The sequence below is a fragment of the Triturus cristatus genome, chromosome 3_1, assembly GCF_964204655.1.
Source record: "Triturus cristatus chromosome 3_1, aTriCri1.1, whole genome shotgun sequence".
Classification (NCBI taxonomy): Eukaryota; Metazoa; Chordata; class Amphibia; order Caudata; family Salamandridae; genus Triturus; species Triturus cristatus.
In genome coordinates, this window is record NC_140583.1 from 829,705,747 (window position 1) to 829,724,827 (window position 19,081).

At 40.9% G+C, this 19,081-nt stretch overlaps 1 protein-coding gene across 4 annotated transcripts in view; it reads right to left on the bottom strand.

Annotated features, from left to right (window-relative positions):
• Nucleotides 1–217: 217 nt before the first annotated feature.
• The window catches only part of OSBPL6 (oxysterol binding protein like 6), a 690,319-nt gene continuing 671,455 nt past the window's right edge, over nt 218–19,081 (bottom strand). For all 4 annotated transcript variants that reach the window (XM_085645216.1, XM_085645218.1, XM_085645217.1 and 1 more), the window contains 2 exons: nt 4,941–5,063; nt 218–1,293 (listed from right to left, as the gene is read on the bottom strand). In XM_085645216.1, the coding sequence (XP_085501342.1) occupies nt 1,185–1,293; nt 4,941–5,063 (232 nt within the window). In that variant the 3' untranslated portion in view covers nt 218–1,184. The remainder of the gene's footprint in view (nt 1,294–4,940; nt 5,064–19,081) is intronic.

A 19,081-nucleotide genomic window follows, 5' to 3' on the forward strand; every position in this document is an offset into this window, starting at 1 on the left:
TCATGATCAGACACAATTGTATCTTCTAATAAGGTTATGGGGAAAAGTATTGAATTAAAACACTATGGGCTGACCAAATAAAGAAATTAAAAAAAAGCATTTAGGAAACAATTACAGGTAATAGCAGGTGTCCACCTTATGAAAGGTAATGGTAACCTGTAAGATTACATTTAGCTAAACAACATTATATTTTCAGCAATACATGGCAAAAATTATATGTATGACTTGACAATTATTTATTGGCACGTAAAAACTGTTGGGATGCTTTATTTAAATTGATGTATTGTGGGTTTTAATAATAAACCTGCTTTAATGAACTCAAAGTTATTTACTCAGCGTTTTGCTGATGGATATTTTGGAGTGAATGGTTTTATATCACAGATCCATCTAGGACTTCTGCTCATCAGTTCTAAGTGCCTTTGCATCCCATTGCATAAGTGGAGTATAATAACCCTTTATCATAAAGCTAAACAAAGATAAACAAATAAGAAGAAGAACCATTTGGTAAGAAGTGCAAATTTGTGAATTTAAAACTACCTATACTTAGATTACACAGCCAGCTTCACTGATATGTCCCCCTTTCCGAAGCATCTTCACTTCTAGTGGCTTTCCCACATATTTTCTCAAAACTAATGTTAGTTAAAAATAGTTTCCTGCACTTAGTTTTGGATGCATATAATTTAAATTGATTTACTACATAGCTTCGCATGTTAAGGCATGAACAGTGGCACAGAAGCAGGATTTGCAGGAAGGAATAATTTGTGATATTCTAAATTAAATAACGTCAAACCGGAAGTTAATCTTGGGGTCGGAGCTCAGTCGCACTGATTTGATGACTCTTGTGAGATTCAGAAGCTTTGTTCTTTTCTGTTCACTTGCTTTATCTTCTGCTTGCCGCTCTTCTAGATGACTTAAAAAACTCAAACATTATCCTTGTTCTGCTTCCTCAGCACTGGGCATATTGCCAGGAGAAGTACATTAGCGATGAAATGACTCTCCAACGGAAAGTTGATCTGGGCCACAGTGAAATGCAAGTTCAGAGCTCATTACAAAGATGAATATAAAAGCGAATGGCAAGTCTTCTGTTGACTTCAAAATCGCATATATAACTATATGAAATATAATTGTGCATAGTTAGTTATCTGTTCAGTAACTGATATGTTTTCTTAATGTGCATTCTCAGTTTACCAGAGTACAGGCATTTCAAGTTTACTAAAGCCAGGGTCCCTTCTTAATTCCCAGTAGGTATCATTGGAAACCCAGGATTCCATTTGCTGGGCATCAATGACTTTCCTGTAAAAAAATACAAACAAGCACAGAAGTCAAAACAAACAAGACATGATAAAAAAATGATATATATATAAATTCTCTCCAAATATTAGAAACATCTTTGTGCAAATACCCTAGAACAGTACTAAAGAAAATGTTATTACTACAATTTCAATTTGTCATAAAATGATCATGCGCTGAATCGCACTAACCCTCGTAGAGGAAGTTTCTGCTGCAAGAAAAACCCAACAGCACACGCATGCATGAGCTCCACTAGTGACACTATCAACTTAAATATTTCTTTCTAATGGGTATACACATTTCAGTACTGGAAGAAATTCCCTCCTTAATCCCTGAAAAGTAGCCTTCACTAATGAGACTCAAATCTATGAGCCTTGTCACTGAGATGCAATAAATGTGAAAAATATTCATGTGCTCACTTCCTTTTTCTTCAAAGCCTAAAAATATTCCATGGCTTTTCACTCCGTAATCTCAGTACCACAGGCCATAGTGTAATTCGTCTCAAACTTAAAAATGTATAGCCTGATAACAAGTCATGAAAAATGTCTTCAAGCATATAGTCTTTTGTGTACAATGACCACCACTAGTAAAGTTTTAAAGTAGCCGGTATGTAGTCACCACAACAATGGAGTTTGGCTGCATGCATTTTTTTCATTTTATGATATGGATCCCCACATGTTTGACGGATTTTGCACTTTCGAACAGAATTTTAAAGAAACCATACTATTTAAGGGAATGGGTCTTATCCCTGCACTCCCCATCTTCAAGCGTGTCCAGATTCAGATGGCCATTGACTATTTTGTTATAACATAACTACAGGGGTGGGCTGGACTGTATGGGTTCAAATCATTGAAATCATCTTGAAACGTTGTCAGCTGTGTGCAAATACCAAAGATATCTTACTCTACTTAAATAGCTAATTGCATGTAAAATATGTTCCCATTGACTAGTGGGTATCTCCTTCTTCTTAGGTTCCAGTTGGCACCTAGTTTGACCTTTCCCTTGGCCGTTCTCTACTGTGTCTGTGCTACATTGTTTGTGCTGGCAACAGACTGTGTGCTTAACGCCTATATACAATCAGTAGGCAGATGGTCTGAATTTCTGCCTTTAATACTATTACCTCTCTTACTACAGAGTTAAACAATGGAGCTAAACAATGGAGCTATTACTATGCCCAGTGTGTACACCTTACAATTCTCCCATGTGAACAAGCCACAGTTCCGTGTCAGGGAGGACATGAGGACAACTAATTGTCTCCATTTTATTTTTGCTGAAATAATGTTTATTAGTTTCATTAACTAGACCTTAGTGCAATAGTGACAGGCATATAATACATATAATAAATGATGTGCACTACAAATACAGTAATTTGCTTTAAAAAGGTACAAAGATAATTATAATAAATATTTTAAAATATAGGTTAAGAGAAGAAATACCCCGATAACTATAATTTACAGATTAAAAGTGATATCAATATATCTCATATGACATACATCCACAAGCATTCAAGCATATTCCAATTACTGTATATTTCATACATATCTTATGTCTACTAAAACTAGTAAAGTAAAACGATACCATCAACCCCTCACCCACAGTTAACCCTAATCAAGAAAAATAGTCATAAATAAAGTGTCAAAATATTCCACATGCACAAGTATATCACAGTAGTACCCATTATCAGCCAATTTATCAGTATTAAACTAGATTTCCCTTTTCTTACCCGCAAGGACTCAGTAAGCTATTCAATGAATTGATGTCTGCTTCCGGGGCCAACAAACAATCCACCAAGTGTTCCACCGCTTTAACCCTTTCAATTTTCCTTTGTCCTCTTTTTAGCTCAGAGAACAACACAGCACTCTCCAAAATTGCCCATTTAACCATTTCTTTGCACCATCTAGTAATTTGAGGACCATGCGCTGATTTCCAGTGCATAGTCAATTCTCGTTTTTTCAAACACAAACCTATGTCAGTAAATCTAGTAGTAGTTTTTTTATTTTTATGACGAGGGTATCCCCCTACGAGGCTGACCAAGGGTGTAACAAGGGATATCCCGCAAGGTTATTCCATTAATATATTCTATTACTTCCTCCCAGAACCCCGCTAATGAAGGGCAGGACCATACCATATGGAACATTTCTGCCCCCAACTCCCCACATCTAGGGCATTTTTCAGCAGCAGTCGCATAGACCTTGTTAATCCTGCCAGGCGTAAAATAAGCGCTTTACAGGATATAGAAATATATTCATTTGAACCTAGCATTTCTAGAAACAGCTGGTATATGCGCTACAATCCTATCCAAGTTCAAAATCATTAATTTGGAGCTCTAAAACTCTCTCCCATTTTATTTTCAATTCAGCAAGAGGAGAAAGAATATTTGCACAAATCGCACAATATAGATACAAGATTACACACCCTGTACAGAGCTGTTGACACACCTAATGTGTGGCAGGTTCAGCATCTATATTTCTCCAATAATTCCTTATTGTTGCAACCACTGCCCTGTGTGCTAAAACTTGTCCTCTAGGTATATTAAATTCTTCAGCCAAGTCTTCAAACCTAAGCAATACTCCATTCCGATATAGGTCTCCAACACTGTTAACCCGAAAGGTAGTCCATCTTTCAATCCCTGCTAATGCTCCTACCTGGGCCCCTATCTTCATCCATTATAATTGTATATCAGGTGAATAGGGTACCTGGACTCGGGTTTGCTGCAGGCAAAGTCACCAGCACTGCTGTATCACTAGCAGATCTTGAGAAATTGCAGGCAGTCTCTGCCGAGGAAGCAAGAAGACTTCTATAACTCCTGGAAATCAGGCAGTAAGCCAATAACACCCTCCCCAGGGTTCATTTGACAGTAAACCCACCTATTTAACAATTGTAGTTTAGCCGCCAGAGAATAAGATTCAAGATCAGGAGCAGCCAACCCTCCCTCCGTTACAGGGTGCTGTAGTTTTGTTAGTGCAACTCTACGCCTACGGGTTCCCCCAAACAATTGCAGAAGTAGCAATTCTAATTCCCTAAATAATTGGCAAGGCACCACCAACGGCAATGTGTTGAAGAAATAGAGCAATATTGGTAGCGCCATCATCTTACCTACCGCTATTCTGCCAGCCACAGACAATAGTAAGCTCGTCCAAAAAGTTACAACTAGTTCTAAGTGTTCTACCAGCGAATTCTCGATTTTTCTTGTTGGCTCGATCCATGTCTCTTTGTTTTTCTTGCCTTCAAATAGTTTGTCTTATATTTTCCATTGCTTGTTTTGCTCATTTTCTTATTGACTTATTTTATTCTTTAATTGGGATTTTTTTTTAAGCCAGTTCTTTTCCTCTCTTGAGATGGTCACCCTTATTCTCACGCCAATGTTTTGCTTAATGCCCGTGTGGCCCTCCTTCTTCTCCATGGAGCATACAGCTAAAGGGAATCATGGTGCCTCTAATCTCAGCTAAACATCTATCCTGAGGTGGTTTGACAGTGGACAGATATTCACTCTGCTGCTCACATTGTTTTATATGGTGATGGTGGCATATTTTTGTCCTGCTTCTGCTTCTTCTGATACATCACACATTCTTATTTATGACTGGCATCATATGAAAGAAGCAACAATTTAAAGAATCTTTGTTTAAATTCGCCACGACCAGTGCACTCACTTGAAGTATTTTGGTTGATATTCCTCACAGTTCTCCTCCATGTGCTTCCTTCGATTTCTTTGGAGCTCTTCTATTCGTTGTTTTTCTGAGGATGCAGCTTCAATGTTACCTTCTTCCAAAAATCTAAACATATGGCAAATTATAATTTAAGATTGGCATTTGTCAATGATAAATTGGAAAACCAAGCTATGGTTAAAGTGATTCACCATTTTATTGCTAAAAATACTCATCCAAATTAGAACTACTGTAAAAGTAATCTACCGGTAAACTCTCATGTTGGAAGACACTAAACACTTCAGGTTTTCGATATTCCAAGGATGCCAGGACTCACCCTGCTTTGTTTAGGGGGAGGACTGCAAAGGCACCTGTAGTCTAGGGGCAGACAGATGATTCCTGTATGTGCTGGAAGCTGGACCTTTTAGTGATGTGCATTAAGCTTTATGCATCTTTAGGCCACATGATATTTAAAGGTGGTACATTGGCCACAAATTCAATACAGTTGACTGTTTGGAGTTTACTACTAAAAGAGAAGACAAAACCCTCCCTCATGCACCTCAACCTCAGGAAAATAACAGTTGAAATTAGAGACATCACTTTTAACCTTGAGAAGCTCAAGAGCCGTCTTGTCTTCATTCATCTCTTCTGAACATACTCCAGAACCCCACCTATTTCTAAGTATAGCTTTTTGTCCTCACTGTGCATATGTACTGTACAGCTGTGTTAAGCAATATGGACACCATTAAGTTTGTAAACATCCACCTAAGCAGCTTTAACCTGCTTGTCTCAGCCCCTGTATCCAATGCCTACATAAAGAGCTTTGCTGTCTTTCATAAACAGCTTTTCTGCCTTTCAGAGCTAAATCTGTATTCTGTAAAGAAAGCTTATCAGAGCAAGAAACTAAATTGACAATGGTCATAAAAAGGTCTGACCATTTGCACATCCAGAAACCAGACTATCTGGGAAGGTCTCTCGGTGTTAAATATCGAGAGAGTTGCAGGGTCTTTAATATGCAATTTATAAGTATACCACCACTGGCTAAGTGTGTTTCAGAGAAAGAAAAACAGAATTCACTTCTACTCGAATAATGGGAACCCCATTAGTCAGAGCCATTGTAAAAAGATACCAATGAAATGTGGTCTCAACCTAAAACTCTGAACGGTGGGTGGGTAATGATGCATAAAGTGAAGGAATTCCCTAAGACAAAGCTAAGCAATTTGGAAAATATCGCCTTTTACAATTTACTTTTTTAATTTTCATAACTGCTTCATTACCGTCACGAAATGCAAGGTTATGAAAGATTAAAAATTGACAATCGCAGAGCCTCCTCAAAATAAGTAGAATTCCAGAACAATTCAGCAATAATCTTAATTGTATCAACAATATTTACTCTTTCTTAGCCCATTCTAGAACCATTACAAGACGTCTTCAACATGTAAACAGCCCAATCCTCCTCCCTCCCCAGTAACATGAGCATCTCTTTTATATACCAGCTATAAATACCCAGGTATCAATATTCATGGTGGCATCAAATCTGTTGACATTATGTAGGTAGGACCCTCTTTACTCTTTGAACCTATAGCATAACTTATTCCTCACTCAGCCATGGGCCGTTCATTCAGGCCTCTTAACCAGGACTATTTAAATATGGCAAACAGTGCCATCTTATCCAGTAACGACAACCTGTTTTTTTCAAAACCAGCCCCATACCAACAACCTTGAACTCCTCCTTGGCAAAAGACCCAGTAGGCAGAGCCCCTCTGAACATATAAATGAGCAACTGAGTGAACTCACCCAGATACTTAACTTAACATACTTATAACAACTGTTCATTTCTACACATCTCTACTATGAGAAGACATATCTGCTTATGTGGTCACCCCCATTTGTTGCTGAATTTTATTGCTGGCTTTTAGACCCTGCACATTGGGGCACTGCTGTCCAGTGTATGTGCTCTGATCCCTAAAACATGTAGAAATTAGCTAATCCCGGACTGGCTTATTTACTGTCTTATGAAGCCAGAGTATATGCTTAAGAAAATACACCTATGGCATAGAAAGTTAAATGCCATCTGTGGACTGCATTACTTATTGTGCCATCAACTAGTATGACACACAAAAACATTGTATCCTGACTGCTGCAGTTTAACCCTACAACCCAACCTGTCAAAATATCCTTTATGACAGGGGAAAACCCTTCCTTTTAAATATTAAAAAGCCAACCCTATATATGCCTTGTAGCCCACAAGGAAGGGTACATAGTATCTAAAAGTGGGACATTTAGAAATGTAATGTTACTATGTCCCTACAGTGGCAAGGACCCAAAAGCTATTTTCACTGTGGAACAACCAAGCTGTCATATAATGAAAAATAGAGTACAGCATAAAATATTAATTCTATATCTCGAGTTTGGCACCAGCTAAAAAAACAATCCAACCACTCTGTTTAGTATTTTTATCAAAAGACCAATACAATGGTGAAGTTGAATTTTATATAATATTTAGGAAAAGTCACTTTTAGAAAATGACCTTTTCCCTGCCTGCAGCCCCTTGGGGCTACTTTACATTAGCTCTCTAGTAGCTGTCAATCAAGTACTTGACCTTAATGAGGTGTGATAACTGCTACCAGAGTAGGGGCAATGGCCTGGGTGTGTAGAGGTATTCTCTTTCCCTGGCAGAAATACCAGTTGGGGTGGGTCCAGGAACTTAATTAACTTCAATGCGCCTGTCCTGTTACAAGTAATGCTAACAACTGGAAAGGCCCGACCTTTGTCCCTATAGTCAGGATGGCAGCAAACCCAGGGGGAAGAAAGCTACCAACAGAACAGGTTTTGAGGGACCACAGAGGAGGGTTTTTCCATCTTGGATTTTGGGTAAAAGGTGCCCTGTGGGATTGTTTGCAGTAGGGCAAAAAGGAACTGCTGCAAACATAGGTAGGGTTGCCACAGGGAACCTTTACCCTATTGATTAGAGCAAAAAGTCACCACCAAACACTTGCTGGTGGTGCCAGGCACAAATGTGCATCCCCATTGCACCATCCTCAGAACACATGCTGGACCTGTGGAAGAACAGAATAAGGACCGCACCTGCTGTTTAAGACCTGAGTAGGGGCCTGAAGGACTTGACCTGCCCAGACTTGTGCCCAGGATAATAAAGTGAACTCCAAGAGTCAGTTGGCGGCAAGAGCCTTTTTCCTTAATTGCCCAGCTGACCAGTAGAAACTTGACCTTGACTAGACCCTGCTGTTGGACTCTGCCTGACACCGTAAGAGTCTCTATGTACCCTCCCAATTGCCAGTTCCACAGTGTTGAATGGGATTTTAACTTCATCTTGCTCAGAGATCCCCTCACCTCTAAAAAATGATAAAAAGCATAGGGACTTAAAACATTTTCAGTGAGAAATCTCCAAAGCTTTCATGCGCCAATGTGACAAACCTGTTTAGGTATATGATCTTCAGTTTCAAGCCAGCAGCTACAGTTTCAGGAGCATCCCGATGAGGATCTTTCTTGTGAAAAACTGATCAAGTCCTATTCTGTGTTGCTACTTTCAAAAGAAGTGACAAAGTCCCTTTCTGAAGTGCGACTTATAAACTTTTTTGAACTTTTGACTTTCAGACTTTCACCAAGACCAATCTGACTCAGGCCTCATTGCAGTCGGCCTCAAATCGGGCCAAGATCCCGTCTCCTGCAACCTTGATTACCACCGGCGCGTAGCATTTTTGGGTGCTTTTTTCACTTAAATATTTGCAAATTCATATTTCCAGTTCACTCTTAGATTTTTGTTTTTTTTATGTCAATTTACTAATTACACTTTCCTCTATTTTTACAAGTTGAGTTGGTATTTTTTATTGTGTTTTGTTGATGACTTTTTAACTGTTTTGGTATTTCTCAGTGCTTTACAGATTTTTTTTATATTATGCCCATCTGCTCAGTGCAACAGCTACCTGAGGATGAGCTTAGGTTTAAATTACTAAAATCCTTGACTAGTCTAAATAGTTTACTTACTTTATTAGTTGTGGTGGATTACCATCCACCCTAATAAATAATTCACTTTCTTACACCTACCAAATATGGTTAAAGTCTTGTGGTTCAGCTAAGCATCTTTGACATTTAGGGGAAATGCCCAAATTTAATTTACAGAAAACCTAATGTGTGACATTTGACATGCATACAAATTAGGCATTTAAAGTTTATTAACTTAAACTTACTGAGAAGAAGATTTCATATATGTGCTGGTCCATCACGATCCTTAGACATATGAACTCAAATCAATGTTTCTCTGCTGTCCTGGAAATTGACAGCTCTATAGATTGTAGAGACATCCTTGTCTCCACATCCATTCTTGTCACAAACTTAATAAGACTATACTTAGTAGGCAACCTAGAAAAACATAACCTCGCCATGTGCTCTCTTGCCACTGGATCTGTGTTCCAAAATAACTCATGTTAGCCTCACATTCCTCACAAATTCCTCACAAATGGCAAATCAGCTTACCTTCTATGAATCATTTCCCATATAATAAAACCCTTATAACAAGAATCACCTGATCTCACCCTGCAAATGGGCACAGATCATGATTAACTACCCATTGGATCTATAAAAAAAAACCTGCATATGAATGTTGACATTACCATTTTGTCCTAAAAAGAGTATCCACATGTTGCATACTTTTTGTTTTCAGCTTTATGCAGAACTACTCGTCATAACATGCAGTTTAATCATGCCTGTAATCAAGGGATCTCATGATGTCCATATTGTAAGCTAGGGGTCCTAGGAGCCCTACAGATGACAGTGGCACATTCCTAAGGATTCTGGTAGCTCCCTGAGTTTTGACTATTGTTTAATCAGGAAGACTTGAACTCCAGGAACTTGGAAAGCAAATGATTCACAATATTCCTCATGGGATAGCGGTGCAGAGGACAGGAATAAATCACTTTTAGGCACCTCTAAAGAAGTTAATGGGTTCTTTTATTTTTGTTTTCAACAGGGATGTTCTAACAGGACCACCAATTGCTCTAGATCAATGGACTGTTTAGTGAGGCATCCACCAGTTATAGACTTTTGAAATTCTTCAATTCGTAAAATCAACTGATTCTAAAAGATCAACTGCACATCAGGGCTCCAGTTTATGAGGTTTCAATGCACCACTGTATCATATACAGGAAAAGCATTCTTATGACAGTCCTCAAAGGTTCTCTGGCATGTTTGAGGCCATTGATTGCTTTCCACAGGTCACTGTATGTAGGTGTCATGCATGGTGCTTTCTACGAGGCACTCAACTTTCGTATAATCAAAATGATAAAAAATAGTCTTATCAGTTTTCGTAGTAGACTCATGTCAAAATATTTAATTGAGTGTTGTGAAGATGGTGTGGTCCAGTTGAGGAGCTAGTAAAAGATATGAACAATTGCAATAAGATATGCACAATTGCACTATGTACCTAGCATAGAAGTCTTTCACTCAGAAGAAATCCTTTTCACCAGGTTGCACACTCTCAGAGTGAGCTCCCCTGCCTGTTTCAGACCTGGACTGACCTTCTCTCCTTTGACTGATCTGATTTCTACCTGTAATCTACACAATATATTGAATTCGGAGCCGTTCTCTGAGTTAACCTGGTGTGCAATAAAAAGAGACCCCACAGCTGAACATCATACTACTGGTCTAGGCATTGTGCGCTAATATTGGGCCTACACCAACTGTTATTCTCCACAATCTCACTCTAGGAAGAGGAGGGGCTGAGGCCCTGCCTCTCCTACTCCCAGTAGGAGCACTGTGACAGGTGTCAATCGTGTGCTAACCTACATAGATAATTCAATATCATGCCACTGCTGTGCCTTGACAGTGTGACACATTTTCTAAATTAACAGAGACAAACATCCTCCAAAGAGGCACTCTTGTGGCCACTCTAACCCTATGCAAATGATCATAACCTGCTTTGCAAAATCATCACTGGACAAGCTGGGCACTTCCACTGTGTCACTGGGATCATGTCTCATGTCAGTTCAGTGATCAGTCAATACATTCCAGGCATTTGAAGGTTGACAGCTGAGGTTAATAAGAGAATCAGTGACAAAATGAATGCCCTAAACAACAAACTCAACATTTCAGTGAAGTAATAGCTCAGGTGCTTGGGAGAACATATAAATTAGAGTGCAATTTGTCAGACAAAGAAGATAAAGTGTCAGAGAGGGACTGAGGATTGTTGAGACTGCAGCTGACGCTGTCACCAAAATTAGCAGTGAGGTAAAGAAGATAGATTGATACATAATACATTTTGATTGTTGGGATTATCAGAGGGAGGAGAACAGGTATAAGGAGCCGTACATTCAATATGTCGTTTTTCATGGCAAATCCTAACTCAGTAATTTGTATTGCTCACTCTTGCCCTTACTAAAAATCACGCCTGGGGTCTTCCACTGGACCCGTGATAGAGTAAATCCCCCAAATGCAACAACTCCAACAAGAACAACTTTCAGCAAACTCCAATACCCCAGTCATAGACTGTTACTGTAAATAGATTTTGCACCAAGGCCTGGAATAAACCTACAGGATGTTCACTAATCACTACAAAACTCAAAATCCCGATTTGTGAACAAACTATAGTTTACGCACAAATAGGGATTTCCTCACTACTCGGAAGGAAGGCTTTGGAAATGAATGAGAAATTTGCACCACAGGAATAGCAAGGGGATGGGCATTGTCCAAGCTCAGAACTCAACAATCAACCATCTGTTAAACAACTGAGGGGCATATTCACAAGGACTTATCTCCGATTTATCTCCACCTTAACGCAACAAAAGTGGAGATATATTTAACACCCCATTCACAAGCAGGTGCAAACCGCAGACATCGCCAGTATTCCCACGATAACTGCCCCAAAATCTAACACCACGGCGGACACCAGCAACTAACTCTAATGAGATGCAGAGTAGGCGTACCCGTGCAAAAACACACATAAAACAACAACATCACTTTCCCAACGAACTGACAGAACTGCGAAGCGAACCAAAAACTGTCGATAAGCCGCGGTGGCCGCAGGTATTTAACATCTGCCTCAAGACAGACGCCCACCTGCAGTTGGCTACGGAGCCCCGCACACAACCATACCCGAAGAACAAACGACGCCATGGAGCTGCTCATCATGCAGCTCGGAGCCCCAACAGGGCCGCAACACACAAAGCCCCCCCGGACCATCCCATAGGCAGCGTAGAGTAAGACAGCGGACCTACCGAAAACGCACCACCCTCACTGACCTAACGCCCGCGGAAGTCATTGCCCACTACAGGCTCAAAAGGACAAACCATTCTCAGCATCATGACACACATTGCCCACAGTCTGACGGTACCAACACAGCGGAGAACCAACATCCCACCTCAGACAAAGCTGCTGGCTGTGCTGCGCCTGTTGGCCTCTGGGACATTCCAACCAACAACTGCCAGAGTCAGAGGAGTCTCACAGCCAGCCCTATCAAAGTTCATCACACCTGTCCTGGATGCCATCCTCAGCTTCATACCTCAGTACCTTCACTTCCCCAACACTGCGCAGGAACAGCTGGAGACAAAGCAAGTCTTCTACGCCATAGCTGGATTCCCGGCCATGTTGGAGGCAATTAACTGCACACATGTTCCACTTGTGCCCCCTGCGGATACTGCACACCACTACCACAACAGAAAGCACACACAGTCCATCAATGTGCGGCAATAGTGGATCACCGGGGACTCTTCACCAATATCGTCGCCAACTACCCAGGCAGTGTGCACGATTCCTTCATCTTCCGACAGTCCATCATCAACCAGCGCTTCCAGGATGGCACATATGGAATTGGACTGCTCAGTACCAAATCAACACACCACACATCCCACAGCCAACAACGCACAAAGCACATCAGTGGGGATGCAAACGTGACCAAGTCACATTCGACATGTCAGACTACACCACCACCTACCAGACACGACTACACCACTCCAAGGTCATCCGGGGCTACTCCCTGAGGGTTGGCTTACACTTACCCCACACACAGCTAGCATTGGCGTCACTGAGTTGGTGGGCCTGCCATCACATCCTGCCGAACCAAGTAGTGACTCTTTTCTCCCTGCACTGTCACAGGTGTTCAAGGATATGCACTCTGCCCTTCGATGATGACACCCCTCCGTGACCCGAACACACCTGCCCAGAGGCAGTACAATGCGGCTCACATATGCACCAGGGGCAACATTGAGCGCACATGTGGCGTGTTGAAGTCACGTTTCAGGTGCCTGGACTGCAAAGGTGGGAAGCTCCTGTACAGCCCGGACGTCGTGTGCAAGATGATCGTTGCATGTTGTGTGTTGCACAATATCTGTGTTCGCACCAGGGCCCCATGGATCCCAGTACCATAGGTACCGAACAATGATGATGGTGATGGGGCAGGTGGGCCACATCCCACTGCAGCTGCGGCAGGAAGGGCCAGTAGGAACTACATCATTGACACCTACTTCTCATGAGCACGTCACATTGTGTTGGTCCGTGGCAATCATGGGACAGTAGTAGATGTCCAATTGTTCTGCAAGTGTGAATTAAACATTTTTGCAGGTTAACATTTGGAACTGTGCATTGTCATGATACATATCCCCGGGGTTTCAATTGTGATTTGCCTGGTTGTGCACATATGCCGGTCCAGTTGTGTCCTGTGTTCAGTTGTGGAGGGGTTGCTGTTTGTACCGGGATGTTGCCAATGTCGAGGTGCACTTCTGTTTATGTGCGTATGATACACGGTGGGTGTGTCGCTCCAGCAGCTCCGATTTGACTGCCACTGGTCTCTTTCATGCAGTGTGCCAGTCGGTTCTGTCCTTCCACGGTGCTTGGATGTTGTGGTGTGCATGTTGTCCTCTGCAGTTGGCCAGGGTGCATCCGCGGTACCCCGCTGTTGCTGTATTTTGGTCAGTGGCATTTTCCGTATGCTGTTCTTGTGCTTGTTCCCGCATTGAACATGAGTATTGCTGCCCTCGTGCTGCTTATCCCTGCTTTCCTCATCGCGGAAGGGCTCATCGCAGGTTTTCTGGTGTTGTGGTTTGTGTTTTTATTTCCGGCGGGGTAATTGTATCGCAGACATTGTCTGCGTTATCTGGTGGCTATCGCATGCTAACGCCTTGTTGTGAATTCCACGTTGACACGGGGTTATTTTCCCGCGTTAGGCTGCGATATTGAAAGTTGTGTTACGCTACTCTTGTGGTAGTTATCACACGTTCTTGTGAATATACCCCTGATTGTCCAACCCAGTGCTTTACTGAGAAAAGATAGTACTCTAATACACGCACCTAAAATGGAATACCACATAGATAATGTTAACAAGTACGATAAAATAAACTGATGTTTGGGCAACTGCACCATGGGATACTGTCTACCTCTTACCTTTACCGGAGTGTCCCTCCTCTTGTGAATCATGGCAGGTCCTCTCTAGGGTTCAAATGTCTATGCATGAATCAAAGGTGCAGATTACACCAGTTCAGTAACGATTACATTCAGTTCAGTACAGTCCCCTTGATAATGGTAAAACCCCTAAAGTTAGGGGAGCCTTGTCATCCAGAGAGGGAGAGAATGGCCTACATTTTATTAAAAAGATAAATGAGAGCTACACCAATAGAGCTAGTCATTGAGTATGGGCTAGCAACAATTCATGGTGACCTTCTGGACATCTAAAAAAACATGGAACATGGGTATTCATTCTTAGAACATGAACATGGTGGAAGAGAGTGTGTAATTTTCTTAAGGAGCCACTATATTTAGTATCACTGCTTAGCCTACATTCTTGATCTCCACAGGTTTCCTAAACAACCTCCATTTACTTTTCTCAGAGAGGAGGGGTTGGTCTGAAACGCCCTTTAAGCTGTTTAAACATTGTGAAAAAGGTTTGAACCTGCATTCATTCCACAATTTTTTTAAACAGAGCTTATGCAGGCACTCATTCTCGTCATTTTAGTAGGTATAAATTACCATCGATGGCTATGAGTTTTTTGTGCTATTTCCACCCCAAAATATATGCTTTTAGTAAGGATTTGTTTCACAGAAAACTGTGAAATGTGTTTTGACATTCCCCTCTTGTCAACATTCACCACCAAAAAACTTTTTGCATTTAAAAGTTGACTGATGTTGCCATTTGCTCAACTTTGCATAATCAAGGCCTTTGCTTATCTGCTGCCAAACAATAAACACATACATGATGAATCTTGGACACGGCTCAGAACGTACAGTCTTTACACCAAAGAGGATGGCATGATGTCTGCCACAAAACCACTAGAGTGCCGGTATGCCTGAGTCTTCAATTTTCTTGAGGGAATTTCCCGCTGCACAAATAACACCTTTTTATGGCGGAGAACTCAGTAAAACAAGCATTGAAAATGCAATAGGTCTCGCCTTTGATTAACTTAAAGCCATTTGCTTTGCTAATGGTATTGTATAGCAAAGCAAATGGCTTTAACTTAATGAAAGGCGAGACCTATTGCATTTTTAATGCTTGTTTTGATTCTGGTGCACTTCAAGTTTTATGCTGGAGTAAAATTTACCTTTCAGTGTAAAATTTCCTTTGACGCCCAATAGAGTACGTGCCATCAGAAGTAAGCCATCCGACTTATTTAGAGTGGATGGTCAGGTAGCTTTCCTTTCTTTCTGTCCGTCACTGCCAGGTACATCCTAGTGGTGACAGGCCGGTAAAAAAACAAGCTTTTGCATAGCCAATACGTCTCGTCTTTTGGACTTTACAAGTGTGTAGCCAAGCAGCACATTATCCTAGCTGCCTTGCTGCCAGGGATTTAAGAGCTATACAATTACTACACACTAGGTCCTGCAGTCTGATTTAGGAATACATGTTTGCCGCATGAAAAGGAAACCATGTACTATAACTAAGATGTGCCGCTCTCTGACACTGCTGCAGACAACACCCATTGTGCACTGCTGCAAATAATGCACACCGCTGCACAAATGTGCACTCAAAACGAACAAAAAATGCCCCATCTAGGACTTAGCTAAAATAGGCAGACACTTAAACAATGTGAGTATGTTCCCTATATCTACGCTGTTTGCTATGCACATGCTTCTAATTTCGGCTTCTCAAAAGGAGGGAAAGTCAACCAAGAAAAAAAGATGTTTCTTTAGGAATCACTGGTTTCATGGGAAAATATATGCATTGTAAACCAAATGCAAGTGTAAATGAATGACCGGTACGAGCCCACATTTTATGTGAAAATATCGTTGTTTATGCTCAAAATGTAGTTCCTGTATGCCGAGTGAAGAAGTGATCATCGGTAACGCTCCTCCATGTGTCAAGTCATGGGAAAGAAACAAGCGTTCTCACGTACCGAATAAACGAAAACAAATATTTCTAAAAGACCCTATAGTGAAGGAACCAGCAAACTAATTTCCCATTGGTGCCTTTGATGCTTTTATCATGTGGCAGTGCTACCTGCAGCCTTTTAGAAAAACGCTGTGTCCCTGTAATTCCGTTTCTTACAAATTAAACACTGCGTGGCAGGCATTTAATCTCGAGCTGGTGCTACATAGTGGTGCGAGTACATTCCTGGCCCATTAATGCACCGGGCCAATGATTTAACGCGCATTTAGGCTTCTGTGCAAGAGCATGCAGAAAGGTATCCAATTATACAAATGGTATAATAATTGAAGTCAAATAATAACAAAAAACTATTTAATGTTTTCATGTTGTGTAAATAAATATAATTATTCAAAAATACATTCAGCGGTGGTGAATGGATACATATTTGGCACATTATTTCACAAGCTTCATACTGTGGACTAACAGATGCCTGCGTTCTAAGCAACTATGAAGTGAAATTGAACGCACATTTTTACAAGTTGTTGCATTAGACAAACTTCAAGGCTTTTTAAACCACAGGCTATCTGCAATCAGCACAGATCATGGGATCAGTAGAATATGTGCTGATAGAAAAGAACAGAATTACAGAAATAATAATGCCTGAAATGTTTGACATGGCACAGGGGTGGGGGGGAGGGGAAGAGAGGAGGGCCACATCATTTGGGTAAACGAACGCAGGCACACAGAGGGAACTAACTTCAATGAAACGATCATAATTGGGGTTCTGGCTTGAAATTCTGGGTGATCACTCGCAGTCTGTAAGAATCAACTCCTGTGGGGACAAAATAACTCACTGAAAATCACACTTAAAATTAGTCACAGGGCACGAGCTCAATACACGCCCAGAAATCTATGTTGATGCACAAAGCCACGTGTAAATCCTGGTACTAGAGGTAAAGTGGGTGCAAAAAGCTTTTGTGGCCATTTTAAAATTAGCACGGAGTGCATCCAGAGCTTGCTTGTTATAGTTGCAGGCAACACACCTCCGAGAGCACCGCAGAAAAATGTCGAAATATCGTACAAAAATATTTGCATTTCGCTATATTGTAAAAAGGGTGCAATAACGCGGCTCACTTGGTAAATGCACAGCAGGCTTTTTGCACCCACTTTTTGTCGCCTGGACAAAAGTGAGGCCACTAGTGTGCCACTTTTATTTAAATGCACATTTGCACGGGTCTAAATTGGGCCCAATCTCATCACATTTTTTTAGTGACTTGTCCATTTCTAGCGTTTTTAAAAGCAGGAAAAAATGATTAAAGACAGGTAGCTTTCTAACGTGCACTAAAGTAAAGAAACATCCTTACAGGTAGTGACTTACCAACAGCATGTGTGACACTGCGTGAATGGCTCCGTCCGCGGTCTGCTAGATCACCAAAATGATGTGTTTTAAATAGTAGAATCGCATGCCATTAGAAATGGGACTAACCTAAGTGAAAAGCAAAATGTGCATGTCGCCATCTTATTCGTTAGAAACGTCGGAAACTTATCAGGATTGATTAAAAACCTTGTAAGTTGGGTGCCGAGGTAGCACGGTGTATAGGAAAATTTAGTGCCCTGAATGTTCCACTCCTGTGGCTGTGAAAAGTGGGATTACCCTAATTAACTGTAAAGTGCAACAAAAGAAAATAATATAAAGTGTGTGCGCATTTATAATACAAGCCGCAAAAACCGAAGCTCAAAGCAGGGTGACTAAAAGAAAAACACCACCTCAAAGCGGAGCAACTAAAAGTAAAGAATAACAAGCATTTCGCGGCCGCGAAAGTGAAAGCGATCGCCCGGGAGTGGTGCGTGCGTGCACGCGCATTGTGCTCTTTTTCAAAGCACATACTTGTGCTTGTGGCACGCCCCTCCACGCTCCTGCAAGGCGTATGCCGCCACAAGCACGAGTATGTGCTTTGAAATAGAGCTGCACAACGGCTAAAGGTCTCCTATGCAGTGCATGTGCACTGCGTAGGCGAGACCTAAAAAAGTCTTAAATCGGCCACACCAGCCCTAAAAGATACAACAATAAAATAAATTAATTTCATAAGAAAAATTGTGAAGTTAATTAGAAGGCCGTTTAAAATTCCTAATATAATTGAACTATAAAATAATACATATCATACGGGCTACACTTCAAAATACATAGATTACTCAGTATTACATATACCAAAGCAATATCATTAAGTTCCTTATCCTGACTGAGGATTTAATAAATGTAATCTTTTAAAACACAAACTCCTTGCTAAATTGTTGTCAAAATAAAGACGGCAACCTAAAATTAAGGAAACGTAGTAGTGCTAACAAGAACTTTTGCCTGGGCAGTCTATAAAAAGAAGAGAATAAACTTAAATGCAGGGTAGATTGTTCTGAGGTGCTATCACAAGGACAACAAGGCAAGTTCTTGCAGAGGCTATTTTCAGGAAAAGTGACTAGTACATGAACTAAATTCAATCTAAAACTAGTTAAAAGGAATCTATGATTAATATCTGCTATAAAAACAAGATATGGTTCAACAGAATTTGAACAAGTTAGGCCAGCACTGGCATACCTGCAAATGCTGGCGACACCAGTGGTGTGTTTTGGGGTTGCAAGCTATATAGTAGGCACAATTAGGCGTAGGAACAAGCTACCACCGAACCATAGTGGGGACTCTGTTTCTTAATTATGTCACTCATTTACTATTCTATTTTAACCTCGTTTGATAATGGTTAAGTTTTGAACTGGTCAATTTATATCTTAGATATTTATTACCAACGCCGACGACACCCTGACAACCGCCGAACACCTGCACTTCCAGATC